Source organism: Mycetomoellerius zeteki, unplaced genomic scaffold (assembly GCF_001594055.1).
Source record: "Mycetomoellerius zeteki isolate Tzet28-1 unplaced genomic scaffold, Tzet1.0 scaffold85, whole genome shotgun sequence".
NCBI classification, from domain to species: Eukaryota; Metazoa; Arthropoda; class Insecta; order Hymenoptera; family Formicidae; genus Mycetomoellerius; species Mycetomoellerius zeteki.
Window position 1 is genome coordinate 621,285 of NW_017257883.1, and position 26,505 is coordinate 647,789.

At 40.2% G+C, this 26,505-nt stretch overlaps 1 protein-coding gene across 2 annotated transcripts in view; it reads left to right on the plus strand.

Moving 5' to 3' along the window:
• Window positions 1-20,653, plus strand: part of LOC108730167 (growth factor receptor-bound protein 14) — a 319,854-nt gene extending 299,201 nt beyond the window's left edge. For both annotated transcript variants that reach the window (XM_018459697.1, XM_018459698.1), the window contains 3 exons: window positions 15,121-15,389; window positions 19,429-19,522; window positions 20,032-20,653. In XM_018459697.1, coding sequence (XP_018315199.1) covers window positions 15,121-15,389; window positions 19,429-19,522; window positions 20,032-20,301 — 633 coding nt within the window. In that variant the 3' untranslated portion in view covers window positions 20,302-20,653. The remainder of the gene's footprint in view (window positions 1-15,120; window positions 15,390-19,428; window positions 19,523-20,031) is intronic.
• The last annotated feature ends 5,852 nt before the right edge of the window (window positions 20,654-26,505 follow it).

Consider the following 26,505-nt stretch of genomic DNA (forward strand, 5'->3'; position numbering starts at 1 on the left):
CCGATGCAAGTTCAGGTTTGGCGCATGTCCAACTTCGTTTAAACCCCTTCGCTTGGCCACCTTGGACGCGGTTCGCTATTCCGTTCCGCATTTAGCAAATTCCACGTCTTTTTCTCATTCCGCTTTGCCCGCGCTCGTCGCTCTCTTCCGCCCGCCGTAATTCCGCAGCTGCTGCGACTTTTGAGTCGCACGACTGTCAACGGTTATTACATAATCTACGTGGTTGCTTGTTCGTATTTTCGTGGCATTCCTCGTTCCCGAGCGTACTGAGAATATCACTTCGCCGCCTATGCCAAACGCGAGTATCAACATTAATCCATTTACGGGTCAAGACGCGGCGCAAGACGGGAACAAAGTTCTCTCGATGATAGGAGAGAGGAACCGTCAGCCTCAATTTGATGCATGTTTCAAACTCTACAAACGATCACGAATAACTGAATAATTGATGTAAATTTGTTCGTAAAATAGATATTACGTAAAATGTAAATGAATGTAAATGTAATTTCTCTTTCTCTCTTTCTCTTACGAATATACAAATTAATTCTACAAGTTAATTTTGTTGAAATAAGTTTCCATTGCATATGTATTCTATAATAATATTATACTGTATAATATTTTCATATGATGCAACTTGTTTCTTTATAGAAAAAGTTAATGTTGCTCGTTTACATTTGGAAAATAGGTTGGTTGGATAAGAGTTAACGGCAGAAGGTAGAGTTTGAGGAAACTTGTGAAGGAACCCCGCGGTTTTCCCCGAGTTGGAAAATTGCAAACATCCTCGTTCTGGGAGTTCTCTCTTGCTCTCGCGGAGGTTTGCACCGTAATGCGAACGTTAATCCAACGTGTACCGTATTAGCAATGCTAAAGTCACGGAACGTGGCTGCTTGAGAGACGTCCCAGGCGACGAAGAAGGTTTGTATCATCCTGAAGGCTCGTTACCGTGAAAAGCCATGTGATGACCATGTTCAGTTGGCTCTTTGCAATCGAAATTCAATTTAAACGCTGTCGCATTCGTTCCGCTTTAATGTTCGTTTATGCATTGAAATGTGTTTTTCTATTTATGCATCGACATATTGAAAAAAAAAATGTGTGAGTAGAGAAATCCAGATATTAACAAGAGAGAAATACTCGAGTTTTCAAACTGCGATAATGTGAATGATGAAACACCTAATGAAATTATTCTAAGCAAAAATGTTGGCAAAATAATTCAGCAAGAGATATACGAATACTTTTATTGTCCTTTCTAAAACATGGTATAATTCTGTCCAAACATATATCTATCTTGTGAAACTGGACGCTTCTCTACTTCTTTCTGCAGGAGTCGACGTTGAAAGTGCTACTAGTTACATACATATTTCACGGTTGCTAAAATCTGAAGTGGCCATACATTAGATTTCTTCGCTTTCGGCGCCGTCTCGCCATCAGCTCTCCATTGTACCCGCGGAGAACGATAATTACCGGTGTTACCTAACGTACGAGCGCGAAAGAGGGAGAGGGGGCGTAGTGGGAACAGAAGTCTCGTCGATCTAATCTCACGGTTGCGGTCGTCATCGTTGAAGCGGGAACGAACGAAAAGGCGGAGAAACGACCGAAATAGTACATTCCCGTAATTTGCATGATTACACGGAATCGACGGTGGCACTTGAGAGTTCGTGTATTCGCGCGCCCCAGAACCGCCAGACGATCACCGGTGGGGATGATGGGGTGCAACGGTCGGCCGTATCGCCGTATGTTTACGAGAACGGCAGCGGGTATTCTCTTAAAGCTTTACGATCGGCATAAGCGTTTAACAAGCGCGCAGCCGCGGACGGTACCCGTAATCTCACGCTGGACACTACTCTAGCTGCTTCGATGTTTGGTCAGACGCGCGTCTAGTGACTTTACAGACGATGGTAATAACTCAGACACGACCACGAGTTTCCTTACCCTCGAGGTAAACCGGCTGCCTCTCGATTGGTAGTCCCTGCGGCCTCCCCCGAGTCTCGCTTCGTCTTTTTCGCGACTCTTTTCGTTTTACTCCCTTCTTTTCCTTCTTACTGCGTTCCACGTCTCTTTTTCAACTCAGCAGGATAATCGCGCCCCCCCCCCTCCGGGAGTGAATAACTAGAAATCAAAAAGTTATTTGCGGTGAGTGAGAGTGTAGATTTTCCTACCCTGTTAAGGGCTATAAGCGTCGATCATGCAAGGTAAATTCGCTTGGAAAAAATGTTGCACGCATTTCCGAGATAAGGAATAATTTAGAATTATCCGAGATAAGAAAGAATTTGCACTTGTTATGTTGCGTGCTTGAACCAAACTGGTATCGTCGATATTTCTTTTTACAGAGAAAGTTAAATATGTAAAATTGCAGAAGTTGCATAAATCAAGATTCAATCTCCTTGATTTATGTAGATCGTTCTTGTTTAATGATCAGAATTTTAATTTTTGTAAATATTTGCAATTTGATGATTAATATTGCATTTAACAAGTGCATACTCAATTAAGAATCGAAATTAATATGAATTTTGAAATTAGTTTTGTTTATCACGATGCATCGCTTAGAAAAGCGTGTGACTCCGCTTGCTGTATAGAAGGATACATAATTGAATGATGTTTCTACATATATCGGACCGACCACCATCAGAATGAATAAAGATGACGCAAGCTTTTGGGGACCTCTTGTTCAAGGTAATCATGTGCACGTCAAGGACGTGCTAGTCACGGCCAAGGACAGCCATCAAAAGGAATCCTTTTTTTTCGATGCGTTTGCCGCAGGCGGCTGACACGAGTAAACTCGTTGGGAATAATGGTGAAACGACACGATCTCGCTATATACATCGAATGATTGTAATTTTTTTTGTCTCTGGGCCCTAAAAAGAAAACATCTAACGGATCGTAAATTTCAAATAAAAGTTTGTTTTTAAAAATTTATTACACCGTTGGAGAATTTTTGTTAAATTTAACACATTTTACGTGTCTCAAATAGTCTATTCAAATTTATATGTTAATTTAACACAAGCTGAATATATTAAAAAAAAAGTAATATATTATTTTAAAAAAGTAAACACAAAGAAGGTAACACTGACACAGTTTTTGTAAAGAAATTGTGGAAGCATACTTTTTTCATTTAACATTTATGATATGTTAAATTAACACATATTTTATTCATTCATCTTAGAATCTCCATTTTAAAACATATTAATTTAATACAAACTATTTATATAGCATAATCACATTATTTTATAAATTAACACTCGAATATGTTAAAAATTCAATACAAAATTTCTTAAAGAGTCTTGAATGGACCATTTTCAATAGAAATATAAAATGTTTTTTACTGGGTATTTATATTATCACACTAATGGGATTGAAATATTCTGTATTTAATATAAAAAAGTGTCTCTTTAAACGTTATTACAATTAAATTATCTTCTTTTATATAAAAAGAATGTATCTCTCTCTGAGAGCGCTTTTCATGGTTGATGACGGTCGAGAGGAATTGCTCTATTTTTTTGTGTGCTCGCGACCTCAAGTAACCCATTAATGACGCGAGCGTGGCTGCAGCGGGACCACTAATTCTGATCTTGATTAACTTGCCGTCGAGGCGAAGTCGGAGTTACTTCGAGTACGACTTTGCGTAAGTCGTGCGCGACCGGAGATTAATCTCGGCGCAAACGTCATTAGGCCGCTGCACTCTCAGGACGTCGCCCCTCCCCCCCCAGTCTTCTCGAAATACAAACCTGTCTTTGAATATCATCCTATTCGTCATCGTAAGATTCGTTCTATTTTCTCATCATATATCGTAGCAATTGCAAATCAGCCGATATTTCCACCGAATGGCGAATGAAGATTCTCGGATGAGCGAATTCACTTTTCCTCCTTCAGCTGAAACAGATAGGAATATATTTTACCAGCATGAGCGCTTGTTGAAGAATTATCTTTCAAGTTCTTAATTCAATTAGAAACTAAGAGATTAATAGGATACACAGAACATGAGGGTTTGCATAAAGTAAAACGGAAGGAGAAATACTTTCGGAAAGTTTAATTCTTGTTCTACGCGGAAAGAGTTATATAGTTTGGTCTATGGATTACTTAGAAAAAAAAATAATTTCGCGATCAGAAGTACTTTCAGGAGAAAACATTACAAAACGGATTAAATGTTTCGAGATCCTAGGAAGAGCATTCTAGGAAGAGCAGATGATAACGAGTGTTCCATCGAAAATTTTGGCTTCCTCGATACGTTGTAAGGAGACGTGAGCCCCAGTGACACTTGGCCCACGGCAGTTAATTTAATGTAGAAATAACGAAGACCGTTTGAGCAAGTTAAAAGGTGTATTGATGTCAATAATCGGTCGACTATCCCGCAGCGTTCGTTTCTTGGCGTGACTCCCTTTCTCGCTATTCTCCCTCTCTCCAGCTCTTCCATCTTCCGCTCAGAATTATCGTGTCTATTTTTATTCGCCGAAACGTGCCTCTGGCAAAATTGTTTAACACTTCTGCAGGGAACACTGCACACGTGACCGAACATCTAATTTTATCTTATGCACGCTGGTACTTCGCCGCTTGCACTCTTATATTTCGCCCGCACGGTGATAGTACATAAGTCATATCGAGCGAACTTTTATATGAATCTCGACGGACATGAGACATACATTCCGTTACTTTTAAACTGGAAGTAGTGGACAAACGTGTATAAAGTAAGTAGAAGCTTTTACCTTTTATCTATATTGTTAAGTATTAAAGGAGCAGTAACTCAATCCCTTGTGATTTAAATAACATTTTGTTATTTTTAACTTTCATGTATGTCAAAATATAAATCAATCCATTGTGATTAGTTTCAAAGTAAATAACATCTATATTAATTATACACTTAATAAATAAATTTAATTTAATACATTTTCTTGAATTAAATTGTTGAACTCCATTATTTTAGTTACAATAACGACATATTGAATGGACATTGGCGACCTATAGAAACGATTAAAAATAACTCAAATGGAGTATAATTTGACATTTAATAGTGTAGTATAACACAAAAAGTGTAAAAATATGTTATATTAAACAGTGAAAAAATTCGCGCGATTATTCTAAATAATTGATGAAAAAATTTGATTATTTTTTGTAATCAATACATTATTATACAATTTTTTAAAAATTGAATTGGATTAACAAAATTTATAGTGCCTCAATAAATGCTGTTTTAGACATGACATAATAACGTATTTCCCGTTGATTCGTAAACTTTGCCGGAGAAGTCAAGAAGCTTTCACGCTCCTTCGCGAAGCTCATTTGGTCCTCTCCAATCTTCTTAACGAGCCATTTCCCGTGAGTAAGCCACGATCGATAGCTGCGAGTGCTTCCGCGCACTTCCGGCGCAATTTTAGCTTCTTCCCAGAGAAATGCGACGCATCGCATCCGCGACGTTGCATTGTCGCGCATCCCTCGAGAGAGGAAGTCATCTGGTTGCTGCTGCGCGTTCAGACTGAGGACTTTAAAGAGAGGCCGAAGTGCGGCTTACGCGGCACAACAAGCCATTGTGCTCTGATCGCCCCTCTGATCTCGTTCTTCAGATTTCCGTATTCCACTCTATCCCACAGATACCACCGAGGGCTATATTGAAGGACGCGATAGTACATTTTTTAGAGAGACGCGCTTGACTCATTCAGAGACCTTAAATACTTGAAGCGAATTCCTAGTCGCAATATCGTATCGCTATATTGTTTTTTGTATTCTTATCGTAATTTACCCCATAATTTAAATAGATAACAATAGAAATTTACTAAACATAACAACATAATTTACATCCGCGTTATTGACACACTGAGGAAAATGTTTGCACTGAGAGAAAAATATCGAAGTATGTACTGCGAAGCAAATGTTACTTACATTTTCGTCGATATTTATTATGAAAAAATTTGATTGTGATGACGAAATATACCTTATTTCTGATGAAATATACCTTATTCATTGTAAAAAAATAAAATAAATAGTTTACCATATTTGCTAAAAATAAAATTATATTTTGTCGTATTTAAATAAAGATTTATTTCAATGAAATAAATATATGTATTTCTCACAAATAAATTTTTGAGTATTTTTTTCGGTGTGGTTAAATTAATTGAAATTCTGGTTGAAAATGAACGAATCAGAATTTTTAAATTAAATCTACTAGAATTCTAGTTGTAATAACCAGAATTCTGATTGATATGATCAGAATTTTCTGGTTCATCTATTTTCAACCAGATCTTTTTCTCAATGTAGCATTGACAGATACCTGAATAGTTAAACGGAACGAGAACGTTTCGTTCAGAATGAAATAATCGGACGACACGTTTCCTTTACTTTCGAACTTACTGCTCGTTCGCGACTTCATGAATCGTAACTCGACAGGGGGAACGTAGTTTGAGAGAGTGCGCGAGGGTAATTTAGCTCGGGCACGAGACGTTAGCGCGCTCGGTTATAGCGCGTAATCGCGACGCGGATACGAGCTTGGAGGTTTTTCTCGGTTTAGCGAGCGCGCCGTTTATTATTCAAATTGCACGGGCGCGACCGACCGATTTATCACTCTTTCTCCCTCTTGTATGCGACACGGCCTGGCATAATCGTCGGTGTGCATGTACAGCCACGGGGACGCGAGAGATCGAACGCATCTGAATGCCGTGGTGCGCGCGCCCACGCGGCGTATTATACGCGCGCACGACGTCGAGTGACGTCGCACGATCGAGTACAAGAGTGCACGTGAGTTATCGGCCTAACGTCTGCAATGCCCTCATAACGACCGACGGACCTCGCCTTTAGCGTAGTTTGCACGATACCCCTTTTTTTCTCCAGCAACTAGTATGCTTGTTTGAAACTTGTTAGGAAACTTGTTGCGGCTGTAAAGTAAGAATATTTTAGCTTGACTAGGGTGGCAGTTAACGAGAAAAAGAGCGAGTTAGGCTATTAGCGTTTTAAAATACATAATTCCCCCTTTCCTTACTAATTGCTAACGCACCAGCATAATGAACGCTAAGAAAAATAGCATCGCGCGAATTACGCTTTTATGTGAGTTACGGTGAGTGAAGAATTGTGATGAACGCGCAGGTTGATAATTTGGATGAATCAGGTTTCCGTGATGTGCTTTGTGACAAAATTCCATTCATGAATTCCGTCAAAGTTTATTGATTACGGAAATTACGGACTTTTCTTTTTACGTCAAAGCCCGTATTGTTATCCCGCATTTGACGCCAATACGATAATATTCCGCAGCTATAACTTCAGTGTCTATTGTATGCAACAACTACACACAGAAACACATATATAAAACAATAATTACTTGTTTCAAGTATTTCAAAAGTTCATACATCTGCAAATCTATCATAAATTTATTTCAAATATTAAATTTATTCAAAATATAATTTGAAAATTCTAGTGAATTTAATTCTTTAATCAATTTTATATTTTCTTAAAAAAAAATAAATTCTTGTTTTAAGTATGTAACAAATTTTTCTAAAATTTGTAATAATTATATTTTAAGATTATTATCAAAACAATATTCTTTGTTAAAGATAACCGCTACTTAAAAGGAAGAAAATAAATTGAGTGATCATTTCTCTCTCTCTCTCTCTCTCTCTCTCTCTCTCTCTCTCTCTCTCTCAGCAATATTTTTCTGTGTGTACAAGTCACACTTGGTTTGCATTTTAAGCTAAAATATAAAACACAAATTACGGATCTAAAAAAATATAGAATATCTGTAAAAAATAATTTTTATTTGCTTCTTCGTGTATATTATCGATAAACAGTCAATCGAATTAGAGATATTCAGAGGCGGTATTTTCTTTTCTCCAAGGAATCGCCATCAATTGTCAAAGGAATCGTTTTTTTTTGCTCCCTTTGCGGATACCGATCGATCTCCAGAATGATGTCAGCCAGCTTGTCTGCTTTTGCCTTAAGCTCTTTGTCCGTGCTCGCCATGAAGAGGAAGGTACCTCGCGCATGAAAGAAACGCATGTTCCGCTCGCGCTCGAGTGAGGGACGACAGTTTTTGCATAATTTTACGTCAATCATCGGTCCGTAGCCAAGAGAGCTCCGCGGTGGTTGCGCAACGGCAACGATAGGGATCTCTTGAAAAGCCGAAGAACCGTACAGCCAGCTCCGGGCAGCCGTCCGCGTAATTTGTCTTTGTTCGACGATGCGACCGAGCTAATGTCGGCGAGCGGCCAGGTTCTTCTATTATTTCAGAACAAACTTCGTCTTCGCTTCCTCTCTCTCGCCGGACGTGTTCCCAAGCGAATCGCCGGGCACAATTAACGTCTATCTAAACTACCGGTCGACTACTATCTGAGACCGAGCGTATCCGATGCAATTTAGGAGACGTCCTCTTCTCCTTCTCTGTGCCTTCCACCCACAACGGGCAAAGCTCCGCCACGACGACGGCTTTGTGACAGTAATTCGCCTTTGTTCGATAACCTCGGACAATTAATACTGAGTTGCTCGACGTGCGTCATCGCGCAAGTCGCACGATAGCCTGTCGCTGCAGGCGACATCGTTGCATAACACCCTCTGCATGGATGTCATAACTCTGCATTGGTCGATGGCGGAAGCCTAGCCTTGCGGTTCTTTCGTCTCTTTCAGAGCTGGTTGAATTATTCGAGGCGTAATTTCGTACTCGTATAAAATCCTTCCGCATTGTTATCCCGCCATACTTTTCCCTCTCTTTACGACGAATAGCCACGAATCCCTCCGCCTCCAACTCCGCGAGAAACTGGATGGGTTTGTGTAATAAAGTAGCGCCAGTAATTTTAACTCGCGCTAATATTCAGGTTTTAGAAACAAAAGACGCCTCTGACGGACAAAAACTTTCTTAATTTGCGAGCGTCCTTTTAGAGTGCTTTTATTACGAAACTTTTCTACAAAAAATACTTTCTCCCGATAGTTTCCAATATAACACGACAGCTACAATCTCGAGGGTAGTTCTAACCCCTAAACATGACCACATCAGCAACGAAGAAACTCATTAAGATTTTTTTTCCTCCGTTCTACGAATTCGTCAAGTTTCGTTAAAGTTGTGATGGACAGGGATGGGGGGGGGGGGAATGGGAAATCGGATCGACTTTCTTTTTTTTTTGTGGAACCACCCGGGAGATTTTGAGCCTCGCTGCCTCGCATCGGGGTACACAGGCGAGCTAGGGGTGCAAGGTAAAGACAAACAGGGGGAGGGGGCGGGCAGCATAGGGGGTACCATATTACGAGGAGACAAGGAGAACAAAGAGTAGCATGCGCAGTAGCGTCGATCGGTGCAAAGCGAGGCAGGCCCCACGTTCGTTCGTTCGTCCGTTCGTTCCTCGGCTCTATGCAGGGACAGTTGATGGGCGCCTAGCAACAGGCTTGTCAGGGGTTGTCAACCCTAAGTCACGGATCTTGCGATCGTTGCACGCCGCTATGCAGCCTTTACCGTAAACGGATTCTGCTGCAAATTGATCGGCGGACCAATAGAGCTTTAATATCATGAATTTCTGCAAGGTTTTCCTTCATAGAAACGACTGCGTTCATGCTCCCTCAAGAGATAAATGTGAAATATGCTTATGCTGTATAAATTAATTAGTAAAGAGAAATCTTACAGAAAACTGTGCAGTCTTTTATATTTTTATATTTAAAAAAGTCCGGATTTTTTAGGAATCAGAGAATCCCCGTCTGATAATTTTATAATATTATAAAAATTAATACTCCCAAGAAAACTATAGACTATATTTGTTAGAATTTGAAGTCTAGCTTATTAGTAGCTAAATTTTTAATTCAAAGAATTACTTTGTTAAGATTCAGGTATAGGCATTATTGTTCTCTAAGCATCATTTTCTTATTTCCAAGTTTTAACACAGATTTGCATTTGTACAGAAGTGATGTCCAAATAGATCGGAACATTACGAACAGGTAATTTCCAACGTAAAGAATCAAATTGAAAATAACATATCATTCTAACACAAACTTAAAACAAAAAGTCTTGGATTAAGCTCATATAAATAAACACGGAAGCGCTATGGCTTTGTTTTATTTCTGCAAAATATTCCGAACGTCTCTCGCGTCGCTCTCGATAGGGCGAGGAGAGGAGGTGGCGTAGTGATAAACCCCCGCAGTGTACTACCGGAAATAGCCTCGATAAACCCTTCCCCGCGTATCTCTCGCACAGCGATGCCGACCAACCGGTCTGCCGGCCGTCCGGCCGACCGGTGTTTTCCGAGTAAATATAATGGAAACCGACGTGAAAGTTTTCCGCACACATAGTTCCGCATGCGCTACGAAGGAATCCTTTTATCTCTCCGGTCGTGCAACCAACGTGTCCACGTGGCCGATAGCGATACGGTCTGTCGCCGGTGGGATCGATATCGCGCGAGTCACACGGGTCTCCAGGTAGAATCTCCCACTTCTTCCCCTTCTTCTTTGACGGCTTTATCTTCGACCGTGGTTGACCCTCCGCGTTACTATGCAAGACTCGTACGAACTCGCGACGCTTGCGAGACATCGCGTATTTGTGAAAGCTTCGACATATAGAGAAGAACGAGTACTTATCCGCTCCTTGTCTTTACTGCAATCAAAAGCCGCGATATTAATTAACATTGTGCACATACAATTTTATTGGTAATCTATCGTGTGCTTCTCTAACATAATCAACTATAATTTTAATTGATCACGTTTCTTGAATTCGAAGAATTAATTTTCAAGCTGAAAATATATTTTAATATCTTATTATAGAGCTTTAATTGCACCGTGATTAAATAGCGCGTTAAAAACTCGGTTTTATGAGCATTTGCCTCATCTACGACTACGCTCTCAGCGTATTACGTTATCGCATAGCCACGAGGCGAGATAGTAACCCAGTAACACGTGGAAAGAACAACTATTGATCGGTCGTGCGTCTCTAATCGGCGACTGCCAGGCCGTCCTGTAATAAAGCCTCTAAAATATTAGAGTAAAATACGATTATATATAGATATTATATATCGATATAATTAGTGTCGCATTTTATTTAAACGAGACACGAAACCAAAATAATGATTGGAAAGCAAAAAGAATAATTTAGAAAATATGTATTTAAAGCCTTTGACGTAAACTTTTATTATTTTCTACAGCATTTTCTTAACAGTATGGCAAATTTAAAGTTTTATATTGCGCAAAATAATTGTGATATCTCGCGTGATGTACATGTCGTTTTATTCTCACTGACTTACATAAGACTTGCACGATGAATTGCAAAATGGCGAGAATGATTAACCAGAGAGGAATTATCTCATTTGCAAAGACCGATTCTTCATATCCGCTTGGTAGATATTATGAGGCAACTAACAGCCACGCAGCTCCGGGTAAAATGATACGCTACCAGCAGACGAGCAAGGGATGCTTTTATCGGTCGTAAAACAACGTTAGGCATCCACGATAACGAGGGAACCGCGAAATGCTACCGAAATAGCGACGAGGAGTGAAGGAGCGATGGGGGAGCGAAGGAAAATCCAATCGCTGGTGGAACACGTGATATTCTGAGGAGCGCATACATGCACGTCACGACGTGCAATATCGCCTCACAATTTCGTAATATCACCGTTATATTGGCGACGATTTAAAATGTCGTAAAGCGAAATAATACGACGGAGTGGTACTCCAGGTAAGAGTATTCACGCGCAAACGGTGCGCCGGTGTCGCGAGTCAGCGAAATTTCATTATGAGAGGAAAGTGGTGATCTCGAATATTTTAAGAATAATTTTAGATATATCGTGAAACGATTTGATGTGAAATCCAATATTTGATATTACATTTTTATGAAAAATTTATCTCAACCGCTTTAATTATCAATTTCATTACGATAACTGTTAGTTATAGTAATGTAAGTAATACTTTTATTATTCTTGTTAATTATTTTATTATTCTTGTTAAAATTTACCAAATTGTGTCGCTTTACATTACAATAGACGTTTGCATTTTTTTTTCTTCAATATATAATTATTCGAAAAGAATTATTATGTTTTTTCTTTTAAGATAACATTATGATGTGTTTTACGATTTTTTATATTGGAGTCGAGAACGTTTCGGAAAATGTGTATAGATAACGATCTTTATTTCTCATTTATTTTTAAGTACGTTCCAACAGAATTCAAACTCGAGATTTAACTGTCAAGATGTTTGACGTCGAAGTTTATTTATGTGAAAAGCTTGTAATATAGCTTGTCGATGCAGCGACGATTTTTATGTCTTTTCAAGGTGACATCGACTTTCCATAAGCGACGTAACAAAATTCCTCTACGAAGGGAGATGTGCCACGGAACGGGCGGGGTGGTCGTGCAACCAGGACGCGTCATTTCCGACGGCTAGCGCTTCGTGTAAAGGTTGATCGAACGACGAGGGGGTTGACGAGAATAACAGAGAGGAAGGGCGGAGAACGTTATCCGCTGTACAGAGTCGTAAACTTCGAAGGAGCTTGTAATAACGATAAAACACGACGAGGAAGCCTAGCCGAGCCAGGGAAAGCTATCTCTCTCTCTCTCTCTCTCTCTCTCTCTCTCTCTCTCTCTCTCTCTCTCTTCCTTTCTCTCTCGCTCTTCTCTATGTGTTTAAACCGACGAAGTTAGGCCGGAAGTAGTAAACTCACTCTCGGGAAGCTTGCCGCGTTAACTTCGCTCGTCGGACATCCCTTAAAATATTATATACACGTGGCCGGACTTAGATTGGTCTGGGCTGCGCCACCAGGCTTTATGCCGCTAAACGTTCGTCCTGATATCGCTCAGTGCACCATTTAAAAATCAATTTACCTGCGGAAGTCTTCCTAATGGTACACGTCGTTATTAACTTCCTGTTGTACTTGCGATACTCAACACCTCGTACCTCCTTTACTCTTTAATATCAATAGTGAGCAAGAGAGAACGAATAGAATAGTGATTGGTGTAGTTTCTAGGATGCATTTCTTCTTGAAGAATTCGTGAAAAATTCCTAAAAAAATTAATTTAAAAGAATATACATCTACATTTTTACATGTTGTACTCTCAGAAAGCTACCCCTCTCCATGTGTATTATATAATTGTATAATTATATATGTATGTAATATATAATTACATCATTGTTAAATTGTAAGAAATAATAGCGAAAGAGTAATATCTCATATATACGACTATTTCCCTTCTATGTGTTTGGAAGACAGTTTCTAAATTGCCGGAGTATATATCGGGTCGCTCCAGTGCAGTGTCAAGGCCACACCAGGACGAAAGCCTATCGCGAAGATACTTCTATCTTTCTCTGACCTCCCCCCCTCTCTCTCTCTTTAAAGAGCGAGAGAGAACATATAGCGGCTTAGAGAAGGAGCAAGCCGAACTGGAAAGAGCCGGTGAACATCGATCGCGGCCGGCCACGTTACGGGCGTATGCTCGGGGCCGCGCAGCGCACCGGCTTTCCCGGTTTCCGGGGGCTCCTGAAAGCACCCTCGAGTTCTCGCTCTACGGTAATTCTCCGGCTGATGAGGAACGTCGAACCCCTTCTCTCCCCATATATCTCTCTTTCTCTCTCTCATAATTCTCTCCCTCGTACGTACTCGCGCCGCGAGCGTCTATTTATTTTAACGACCGACTAATCCACTACGTGCGCTTCGGCTTTTTGCTCGTTATCAAGGACCTGAAAAGCGAGGGGGTAGCAGGGGTTGCTTATGCGACGACACAAATTATCCTTCGGGGTACGTCCACACCGGGCTTTCAATATAACGTCGCGTGTGCAGATATCCGGATATAATTTGTGTCTGAAATTTTGAAACGTAGATGCCCGAGTATCTTATCGCTTTGATCGGTATGAAATTAGATAGCACAGATACCCAAGCCACAGTTTCATAATCGTTTTGAAATGTGGATTTGATTTTGGAACATATTCAAATGCTAAAAATTGTGGATATCTTCATCTGTGGGATCTTAATTACACTCTATTATTGTAAACTTGTTTCAATCTCATAGGTGTTCTACCTCGATATTATTGCGATCGTCTCGCGCGATCTCGAGGTTCGTTTCGGCATTGGTGATTCTTTATCGTCGATTGTGGAATCGCGGAAAGAGGGGTCCGTGGAGAAAATTATTGCCGGAGAGGCAGTGATGAGTTATCGTTTGCGATTGTTACCGGCTGTATCGCATTCGGGCCATAATTTTACGGGAGATTCGCGAGGCGCGGTTTATTCGCCGTGGATCACTGAGAGAGGGAGAGATGAAAACAGGAAGAAAATTCGCTCTCCTTCCTCTTTCTCTCGCTTGCAGAACGAGTTATTTACCGGACTGGAAACCACCCTCGTTTCTAATCCCAAATAAAAGCGTTCGGCGGCAGCCCGGAACGGCTCGCCCCCCTTCATCGTGCTCGCTCGTAAAGGACGGGCTTCCGTTTGCCAAGAGATGAACGTCGAAACGTTCAAACTCACGTTCATACTTGGGATATAGATAGACGTATTTATCCTGGGATCATTGAGCACGCTGAAACTTCAGTGCGTCACATCGTTTACCGGAAACATATCTATGTATGTGTTCACGTAATGATAAACTCCTCTAAAAAAATTGCATACTCTAAAAAAATAGGTGTGGATTTAATACAATGCGGTGTCTATATAATTCTTATCTTGTTGGTCTTAATATTAGCATCACTTGGTATGGCTTAAAACTCCTGGTGTTCATATCAACACTATCATGATTAAAATACTATGGGTTTTAAATTCACACCATGATGGTATTTAAAATAAACACCATGATGTGGATTTAAAGTATTAAATCCATAGTATTAAATACTTATAGTATTAATACTTTAATTAATCTACATCATGTTAGTGTTAATATTAATATTAACATCAACACATGGAGAGAATTATACTGACGTTGCATTGTATTAAATCCACACCTATATTTTTTTAGAAAGTACAGCGATTCTTTTCTTCAAAAATAAAAGATTTTTCCTAATACATCGATGATAATATATAATAATAATTTTCAGAATACTCGTAGAGAATGAAATATTTATATCAAGTGCTATATATTAAGTTATATATTAAGTCATATAAAAGGCCTTATTTAAATGGAATTTGTTTGTTTAAACTTTAGCTGTCAAAAGTATTATATAATGCATGATGAATTTACGAACGAATTTTCTTTTTTCTTGCAGGAATCGATACGATCACGCGTGGCGATGGATTTTACCGGTAGCGTGGGCAGGATAGTCGAAGATCCTAAGGAAGCCAAGGATATAGCCGAAAATGAAGGCATGGTTTGGCGGCGGAGATGGCGACCGTTTTCGCGAACACCACCGGGATGCGCCATGATGAGGCTGCATGGCCTCGATGCCGGTATACATGTTCTTCAGCCTTGGTTCCACGGCGGTCTCAAGAGGGATGTCGCGGCAGCTATTATAAGGGATCACGGCAGCGTCGACGGGTAAGTTCAATCTTGTCGATTAATCAACTTCTCAAGTCAATTTTATGAAAAACGCGATTTAAATTTCGAAGCGGATTAAATGGATCGCAAAGTTTTATTCTTCGTACTAGCCTATGGAAGTTGTCAAGATATAACTCAAAGTTATATATGTAATCCAAAGTCTGAAAAATTCTCTGCTCATATCCATATATAATTATATATATTGAGTTATTGAGGAAAATTGATTTATATAAATTTAAATATTTAAAAATGAAATTAATCTGACGGAGACTTTAACTGGAATCTTCAATCATAATTTCGTTGCACTTTTGAAGGTACTAGTTTTATGTTGCTTTTCGCTCGCCTGATCGTTTTCACACTCACGATTGATAACGCGTTGTTGCTGATTACAACAACAGTACCGTCATCGTAATGATGCTGCCCGAAAATCTCGATCGCATCGATGCTAAGAACGATAACCGTCATCATCCAGGCGGGAGAGGGTCCGTTTCAAACCGGTTGAGAATTACGACCTCGGAGCTGCTGGCGCGGGCGACACGCCTGGCTGGCGCTTGCGTAATCCTTGCGATTATTACGAGCGATTGTAAATCACGATGAATTCCTATCGGGCATACTTTGTTTCTTTCGCCCACCTCTGCTTCTCGTCTCTCTTTGTTATTTTAGTATCTTATTATTTGCTAATTCGCCCGTGGCTATCCGCGTATTTGAATTTTAATGGCGATACTCGATCGTCGATTCTGTTTTCTTACATGGGGTAATACTTCACCAGCACATTCGAATAATAGGAATAATATTTTTTTATTACTTAAAAATAGAGAAAATGTTATGTGTACAAAGAATAAATTATATGCGCATACAGAAATGTGAGAGAAAAGAAGTACGTCATTCCTAAAGCGTAATAAATCTCTCTCCGTTTCACATCTTGTCATTTCCTTCTTTTTTATTTTTTTTTTTTGCTTCTCAACGCCTTCAACTACGCCACTTTGTCCTGGGTCGAATCCGTCATCGCATATCATATTGACCCTCGCATTTAACCCGTATTGACCCGGTAATCTTAGCAAGCGTTACACGTGTGGACACGCCCTTGAAACGATAGGAAATTATTAATATCTTAAATCAGATTTCATTATATTCGTATAGGCACTCTTGAGACGGGGCATTGCTCCCCGGAGTGTGTTACGTATTTGACGGAGCAGAATCACGTAGGTAGATGTGTTATGTTCTTTACCAAATTATGAGGATAATATAGTCTCAAAATATAATGATACAGAAAATAGAGAAGAGAAAAGAGAGAGAGATAAGGAAAATTTCGAAAATTCTACGAGCTCAAGTAAATGACTCACGTTGACACACCCTAATGATTCTGACGACCTGCGTATCACGTTTCTTTCTCATGTGTCTCTGATTGTTTTCCTAACGAGCATACATTCTGTTCAGTGATCAAGCGCACGTCTCCAATACGTCGATCATCTGTCGGTAACTTCCTCTCACCGGCGGTCACGACCTGAGCGAGCAGCAGCGTTTTGCCGATATTCCAGTTTGTCGTTCGTCCTCTCCTCTTATCTCTTCCTTGCTCCTCGATCTCATCTTTTATTCGCCGTATTAGCGTCGGGAATCGCGGATAAATGGTTAATTAACGACTCTCTCCATCTATCTCGTCGCGCTTAGCCTCGGGTAATTGAGTGCTCGGGGATCACGTAGTTGTCTCTGGGTTTTACGTTCGTTCAGGGGGCCCTTGCATAAATTTGCATAATCTCGATCGTACACCCGCCTCGCCGCCTCCGCCGTATTCTCTTCCTCGTCCTTTCTCTCTTCATCTTGACAATAGCGAAAAAAGAGAAGGGGAGAAACGCCTAGTCTCTTCCTACCTGGCACTCGCGAGCTCATCGTGAGTTCCCGTTGTCTTGTGTCATGATCGTCGTCGTCGTTAGATGCAAAAAACCTTCTAATCGATTCTGCCCTGGGCATTGTCTACTAATCGCCATTTGTCTCTCTTGATGTTGCGAGTTAGTTCAGGCAACTCGTGAGATAGAGAAGACATATCCTAGCGACGGACATCGGGCTCCTTTGTATTACTATATGGGAATCGTAACGTCGTTATCCTCTAACTCGGGATAGTTCTTGGACATTACCGTTCCATAGCCGGAGCTACGAGTCACCACCGCCGGTGTGTTATCTGCTTGCCTGGCGGACGTGGAATATTCACTCGCATGAATATTCCATTGGCCGAGCATCGGGGTTGATGAGAGACGATACTCGACATTAGCAAACGTTCACTACACATCGTCACTACACATGAATAATCTCCGGGCAAGATACTAAAAAATAGGTCACGCAAATGTGATCTCGCATTACGATTCTCAGATTTTTTAAGTTCAAGAATTCATCCTTACGGCAAATAACAATGTAATATCATCATCTCAAGGAAATATACTAATGAGATAAATCTGACGGATAAGATTCAAGATTATATCAAAGGAAACGATTACAGAAAAGGAAGTTTCTTGCTATAAAATAGGTGCACGGATATTTTTTATTTTATGTAAGGACTTCAGAATTCTTACAAATTAATTACATAGTACAAAATATTTCGTGTTTTGTTAAAACCAGTCCTTATTAAAATTCTTATGATAAATTTTTAATATATCCGAGTGTGTTAACATAATGTGATTTTTAGTATATTTGGATATTTTGTTAAATTGATATTCAACATTTTTGTGTTAAAATAACAATTTATAAGTAACATAAAAATAACGTAAATTTTTAAACGTAAATTCTAAGAATTTAAATGAATAAAATATGAAGGTTAATTTAACATATTATAAATGTCAATTACTTAAGAAATATGTTTCACAATTTGTTTACTAATTTTATAAGTGTTATATTTTTGTGTTAATTACATAATATTTATGTTACTTTTTCTACCATATTCACTTTGTATTAAATTAACACAAAAATTTGTGTGAATCCTTTGGGACACGTAAAGTATGTTAAATTTAACACAAATTTTTGCAATTATGTATTAAAATTAGCTTCTAAGCAATAAGGAATCTTTTTATTTATGAAATAACGATCTCACTTCGTGCAAAATTACGTACATGACAATGAATTTCCTGTGAACGTATCACCATTTTGCTGCATAATATTTGTTAACGACCTTGTATAAAATATTTATTGAAGAGAGCAGTGAGCATGTGCTTGATGATATTTTATCGCGAAAGGGACCGCAAGTCTCTCTTCTTCGGCGACAGCGGCAACGGGATTTCTCAATGCGAGAGTGCCAGGAAGGAAGCGAGAACCGCTTCTTCCACTTGGAGTTTTACGATCGCGTGGCCGCGTTGCGATCGTTTTACGACGCGAGTCTCTCTCCTTCTTTCTCGCTGCAGCCGATCTGCCTCGTGACCGACCGGTCGGTCTTGTCCTCATCGTTGCATCCCCCTGACCTCCATCTTCGCTCCTCACCTCTGCCGTTTTTTTAAACCACTCTACTCGTCCTGCTGCCTTTTACGACCATACTAATTTATACTGTGATACGCCTGGACGAGTCGTAGCTTCGCCGTCTTCCCCGATATCAAACATCTAGCACCCGGTGCAGCACGCTGGTTTCTCTGCATGCTGCAAAAAGCACAGCCTATCTCTCCTGAATCTCCCAACTAGTCCTGTATTCAGATATAGTCTCTCTGTCTTAGTAGTTCTCTTAATCCTTTCTCTTATCCAATCCTTGGTATACATATCACTTGAATATTCCTAGAAAAACTTGAAAGTTACAGTGAGAGATAATACGTGTCCGCCAAACACACATTGTAAATTTTTTATAAATGTATCTTCATCCGCCGTTATTGTACAATTGGCATCGATTATTTAAATCGCGTCGAATTGTTATTGTAAATTTTTAATTAACTTAAATCTACAATAATTGGGAAATAAATTTAATGACAAATGTGTAAATAAAAAATTGACTCAAGTTTAAACTTGATAACAACTATATATTTGTTGCCTCTTTCGGAATTTTCAAATATTCTGTTTTATGTACTTTCAGTGTGTTTCTGGTCAGAGAGAGTAAGAGTAATCCTGGGGCCTTCGTGCTGACCTATAAGTACAACGACAAGGTCTTTCACGCGCAAATCCAACCCGTAAGTATTCGCGTCTGATCGATAATTAGCGACAAGTCGAGGATCTTTTTTGCGGGCGAGTTAACTTCGTGGCGATTAAATGCGAAAAAGTTTCTCCGGTCGTTTACTTTAAAGCTAAAGTCGTCGCGAACGAATTGCTAACACAAGTTCTTAAAAAGAAAAAAAGGATTTTAATCTTTTACCGTCTGAATTAATTTCATTGGATAAATCGATATTAAAAATTCTGTTTTTATTTTAATATCAGCCATGTATCAGTATTACCTAAACTCACAGTAAATTGATTTTATAGAGATTCGATAATGGAATTTTTTTAGTTAGTTTTAATCTCTTAATTATTCTTTATTTTTGTCGTATGAAAAAGTATGTGCGTTTCTTCACATTAAATTAATCTATCCGATCTACGGTCTTTCGCACTTCGTGATATCTCAAATGTTTTGCATTAAACGCTGCGGGTATGTATTCGATACTATATACACAGAATGTTTTCTTATCCAAATTATTTTTTTCAGATTTTTGATGAGCGTCGCAACTGCTGGCTGTATACTCTCGATAAGGGAACGACCAAGTTCTACGACCTGCTGCAACTGGTTGAGTTCTATCAGCTGAACGCAGGCTCGTTGCCTACCCGGCTCACTCACTACGTGCAGAACGGGGTAAAACCGCCGCTGCACAAACCGGAGGATGGCGGGGCATCGCCGTCGCCGCCCGAGAGCAGTAGCCAGCGGATCAACAGCATCGACAAGGCCGCTGAGCCAAGCGGTAATCCGAGCAGCATTTGAGTATAGGACAGTCGGCGACCCGCTGGTGTTGTCGACGATGATCGCCTACTTACCGTTTGCGCCACCACCAACGGGCCCCTCGACCCCGCCACCATCACCGACAACATTGTGATGGTACATCGTAGCAACAGTAACAACAATCGTTTGGGGAACAACAATAGCAACGGCGGCGGCAACGGGAATCGTAGCGATGTCCACACGACACGATCGGGTTGCTGGAACCTGTGTTTTTGCAGTTACAACAAGTGGGATTTGTAGCGCGATCAGTAACGGCAGTAGCAAAAGTAACAGGATGATGTTTAAGCAGACGCAAAGATGTATGGCTGTTTCGTTAATGAGAGAGAGAGAGAGAGGGGGGGAGAGAGAGAGAGAGAGAGAGAGAGAACGATGAACGCGCAAGAGGACAAGCGGCACGGCTTGAGCATCATCCATCGTTGAGTTATCCTCGGATCGCAACTCGTTCTAATAACGAAGCATGTGTGTGTGACGTCACTGGGTCGGCTGACCCGTGCAACAGAACGACCAATTTTTGGGCGCGAGGCACGCAATAATGAGGAAAGATACGATAGCCACGGAAAGGAACCGCAGGATCGCTGTCGTACGAGAAATTCTTCGTTTCAATTCTTCACGTTTGTTCTGTTGTTCTACTCACGCGAGTAATGTCCATAGTAACGCGGCATCGGTATCCGCCGACAGCGATCCTCACGCGGAAACGAAACCTCTTCGATGTTTTTAATCATACTGTGTTAGTCGTCGTATAAGGATTCGTCTTATCGTCTAGACCTTTCCGAATACCTTCCTCCTTTCCCTTTATTTTCCTCTCACCTCTCACCTAAGAGTCTCAGCGATCAAACAAACGTGTCTAGACGATCAAAGAGGCATCGCGTATTTGTTTCTTCTTTTTTCTTCTTTTCTTTCCATTTTCTATATTTTCACGTTCGTGCAAGCATGGCGCGTACGACTAGAAGATTAACCGCGCGTGGCGACATCGCCATTCGCGAAGTTATTTCTTGAGAAGAAAGGAAAAGCGCAATTGTGCGCGCGTATATGTGGATGATGCGTGTTGTATCATAGTATGCTTGCGAGAGAGACTGAGAAGAAAGAAAGAACTAGACAGAAGCCTGTCATAAAGTACGATATAGTTGTATAACTGTATCGCATGAGTCAGTAATACAAGACAAATACAAACACAGAATTTAGCTTTTCTGCTTGGATGTGTGTGTGTGTGTTTTGTGCGTGTGTGTCTGTATAAATGTGTGTATATATGGAAAAGAAAGAAAGAAATTGTCGCGTGGTCCCCCCTTCCTCTCTTATCCTTTTTACTTCCTCGTTTTCCTTTCTGCGCGCGTCGCGCATACCGAACATCTCTTCTGTTTAGTCGTTTCTCCGAAGAGAATGCGCGACAGAGTCAATCGCGCGATTAGCTACCATATGACTTTGTCGCCTGACGACAACGACGACGGGTTCAAATGATGAGAGAATCGACCAAATCAAGAGAGAGGAGAGAGTGCACGAAGCGTCCGCGTGTTCCGTTCATTAGTTGTAAGACTGTTTCAAGAATCACTTGGAAACGATAAATATCGAGGTTCATGATTATTTCCGAGTCCAAGATGTTCAAAATTAAGCGAGACGGTCTTTTCGATGGGACAGGGGCAACGGAAATAGAATATAGGTTTCTCGTATAAGTGTCTCGCATTTTGTTTTTCGCAAAATTTTTATTGCGGCTCGGAAACGCGAATTTTCGCTGCGGGACGAAGAGCCCATTATATGAATGAATCTAAGAAATACAATTAATTAGTATAAGGATCCTCGATGCGCGCCTACGTCGGGGGCCGAGGAACACGCTCGCGGATTCTCGTGGTATTGTAACGCGCGCCGAAAAATGTGAAAGCGTGTCCCTTGGCAGATATGATCTCATATTTTACAGATGTTTCAGTTACGTGAGGCATTTGTTGGTTAATACGAATTCGGAGATGTGAGGTTCAATTATAATTATTATAAAACTGCGCTAGGAACGCGTAACATTGAAATAAGAGAACGAAAGAGAATGAGTGAGAAAGGTTTCGGTAGAAGAAATGTATGTTCATGTGCGAGGAGACGAATAAGGAAGAAGTTGAGGACGAAGTTGGTCAGGTGGTAAAACAAAAAGAAAGAAGTATATTTAAATACAAAACAGATATATATACATAATATGTATATGCATGTTCTAAATTGTACAATTTAATTTTATATTCGGAATATATATTATATACTATCGATTGGAAAGAATCGATAGTGCGAAGTTCGTGGGTGCAGCATCACCGGGTGCGAACGTTGTCGTGCATTCTAGATTTATAATATGGAAGTTTTTAACGTAATGTTTTTCGAATAATAATGCGAAAGTCATAGAAGACGAAGACGAAGACGGATTGACGGGAGATGGTGGAGTGTGCAGGGTATGGACACAGGAGAGAAATTTATTTACGCAATGTATTATGATTCGTCGAAGGAACAATACCAAATCCCCTGCCCCCTATTTGTACCTACTTTTTAATGATATATTTTTTCATTGATTATATATTTATTTAACGTCGAACGTAGCGCCTACGCGTCATGTCTTGAAGTGGTAATTTTTTAATTCGAAGAAGTGCAGATCTTACACAGATAAATAACATGTACACAACGGACAACACAAAAAAACATACTCACACATACACATACACATAAACGAAACACATGGACACAAATTGCATTAAATTTTAGAATAGTAGCGCTTTATAGAACTAAATATTAGGATAACAAATTCTTCGTGAATGGGTATGAAAAAACAATCTTCTGTAGGAAGGGTGGTCCACAAACGCGGCGTTCATCCCCGACCCGTTTGCGTAAAGTTCTCTACTTCTTACGAAATTTAAGTTAAAGTCGAAATCAACGAAATTACCTCTCGGAATACGCTTATCGCGCGCAAAAAAAAGAAATTGTCCTTTCGGCCTTTCGTGTAAATATGTCTATTTAGGCCAAAATCCCGCGTCTCCTCCCGAGTTTTCCTGTCCTTACTATTCCGTCTATCCGTGGCTCATCGGCTGTTTGAAAATCAACTTTGATAGCGGTTAATCAATCTTGATTCTTCAGGTCGACACCGCGGTATCCTGCTTCCTCCTCTTTCACCTTATAATCCGAAAAACCGAACGGAAAACGAGACAGACGCCGGGTTCTTCGTGGCCACCAGCGTAAAAGAAGCTATAAATATTATTATTATTAATTATCTACATAAATTATAATAAAATATATTTTGTATTAATGTAGTCACGAATTAATACGGCAAACGCAGTGGTCTGTGAAGACTGAATCTAAGTAAGTGAACGCAAATTAGTCCTGTGCGAATTTCATCGACGTCTGTTAAGAACAATAAAATGATCAGGTAACGGAACGTTTACAATTGTGTTTTTATTTCTATCCCCGGACTAGAGTGTGTTTCGTTGGTGCGTTGTATTTTATTACTTCGGCACTTTGTTTATTTTTATTGTTAAATGTTATTATTTTAATTTAATAATTTTTATATTTCTCTCACCCGTCTATCTTTGAAAGATCGTTTCACCTTTCTTCTTTATGAAAGCTATGGCCACAACTTGGGGTACGTTATCACACAAGGAACGCTCGTGCTCGCGTATGCGATTGAATTACCCTCAGACGTTGATGAAACTCACATTGTCATTCCAGAAAACGATATATTCCGACGCAGAGCCTGATCTCGTCGGATTGTTCCTCAAACTGAATCAATCGCACGAGTTCGATTGTATACACAAGCGGCACACAAACGAAAAGTCAAGTCTATAGCGAATGAGCGATACGAAGGTCCGAATGAACATGTAGTCGCAGCCGCTAGTTCGCTCGCAAGGATAAACGTACAAGTTCCGGCCAGGCTTTTTGCTGTTGCACCCTCGCGCAATCTGCAACACGCAAAGGCAGCTTAATTCGTAGAACATACGTATGTGTGCGTGTGCGTGTGTATGCGTGTGCGTGTGCAATATGATAATTATATCACCGATTATCTATCTGTCCATAGTGCATCTCGAGTGGAGAACGAGACATTAATAGTTTTTATTTTTTTTTTTAGCCGTTTATAAGACAACATTATGTGTTTACTAATTATTTAGTTTGTGATTCGGAGTTTTTTTAGATCTATTTTTTCGTTAGTTTCAAAATTGCTGATTTTAATTTAACGAGTTTAATCAGTTTAACGATCAAGTTGTCAATTTGGAATTAAGATTCGTGATACTAGCGATTCGAGATGAAGTTTTTTCGCGAACTTTTATTTTGAATTCTAATTTCGCGATCGAGTTCGACTTATCCGGATGTAGAAACTACTCGGTCCGTATTGACAGCATTAGTAGAACTATCTCGCGATGAAAATAAATACGATTGGGGAACGGAACGCGAAAAGCTTTTCCGATTATGATGTTGAACGTGTAATCATGCGCTCTCCATTTACTAATTATGGATTGCAATCGTAATAGTAATAGTAATAATGATTAATCGCGATCTAGCGCCCGCTCGATTCGCGATAAAAGCATGTCGCGAACGAATGCGCTTCAGAGCGAGAGAGAGAGAGAGAGAGAGAGAGAGAGAGAGAGAGAGAGAGAGAGAATGTGTGTACGTAAGATAATTACTCTGGTTGGAAAATTGCGCGAAAGTGCCCTTGCTGCCCATAATTACTGAGGGAATTACCAATAGTCATTTGCGACGTATATGAGCCATCGGGCATGACAAATTGAAAATAATGATTATAATTTGTTTATCTTTTCGTCGATATTCCTCGATTTTTTTAGTTCAAAATTTCAAGAGGATAATCGGATATTTTAAAAAAAGTATAATATGGTTATATGGTATAGAGATATTAACTTACAAAACATAAAGATAGATGTTATGTTCCCTAAAATTTATGATTCACTGTTATTAAGTTATATCACTATTCTACCCAACGGCTCGTGCTAGATAACCAAAGGGACTAATGTTCCATCAATCGACAATCGCCGAGTGCATCCTCAATGACGGCAAGTACCATGGGGGTACGATAACTTCCGGTACCTGCAGTCAACGAGTATGCGCTCGTGGGCTGAAAACGGGGTCAACCGTGGCGTATCCATGGTGTAATCCCATCGGAACGTTTCAGCCGGAATGAACTCGCTCGAGGTAGAGGCGGATTAAATGAAGAAGAGGGTGTGTCGTGTGCGTGATTTGCGTGCGTAGATACGGCGCATCGAATGTGCCCGACAGAGTTCATCAAGTTTCACGCGAATAGAATGTGTCAATCAATATCAACGCGGATACGCCAAAACCGTGAAAAAGCAAAAAAAAGAGGATCTGCATTGTGTTTTCAGTAGCGAGCAGGAAAGGCAAGATGGCCGGGAGCAGCAGAATACTTTATACAGGGTGTTCACGATAATTACTGTGTTAGAAATCATGAACGATCAAAAGTAAAAAAACGCACAAACTATCAGACTGAGATCCTCTCGAAGTCTCCGACCGTTATAAGGATTTTTATTCCTATTAAAAAGCGACCGGACGCGATCGGAGATTTCCGCAAAAGGATTCGCTCGCGGATGACCGAGTTCGCCTCTGTTCATCTCGAATCATCCCTCGATCACTCGCAATCAATTCCGTGAATTACCGTCGTTCACGTCGCGGATACGTCCCTGGTTGATAAAGATCTCCGGAAGTGATCTTGATACCCACGGTTCATCGAAATGTTTTGATGACTATTCGATTACATTTTGAATTAATAGCGATATATGCAGACAACCGGGAGGGTCCAAAACTATCGCGACAATTTTCAACAACGGGCACAATCGCGCCGGGTATATCTTCAATGATTATGGGGACCAACGTTAGCGTGATAATCTATGGGTACCTATGGTCAATGAGCAATATACTCAACCAGGGGTGTCGTGAAGTTTTTCCAAATCTCTTAGGATTTTTTTTTAGTAGCATTTTCGAGCACATTATCGTGCAACGCACAACAATTTGATAAACACTGCGAATCAACATGAATATCGAAGTTTCAATGAAGAAAAGAGTCAAAAGACTCCGCGAGACTCGCTTCCGAAATTATTTCGAGGAATTCCCGACGGCTCGCAGCATTCCTTTCCATACAAACAGAAACGACAGCACCAAAATGGCTCGACATATCGACCTCCTACTCGACAAATCGTCCCCCCCCCCCCC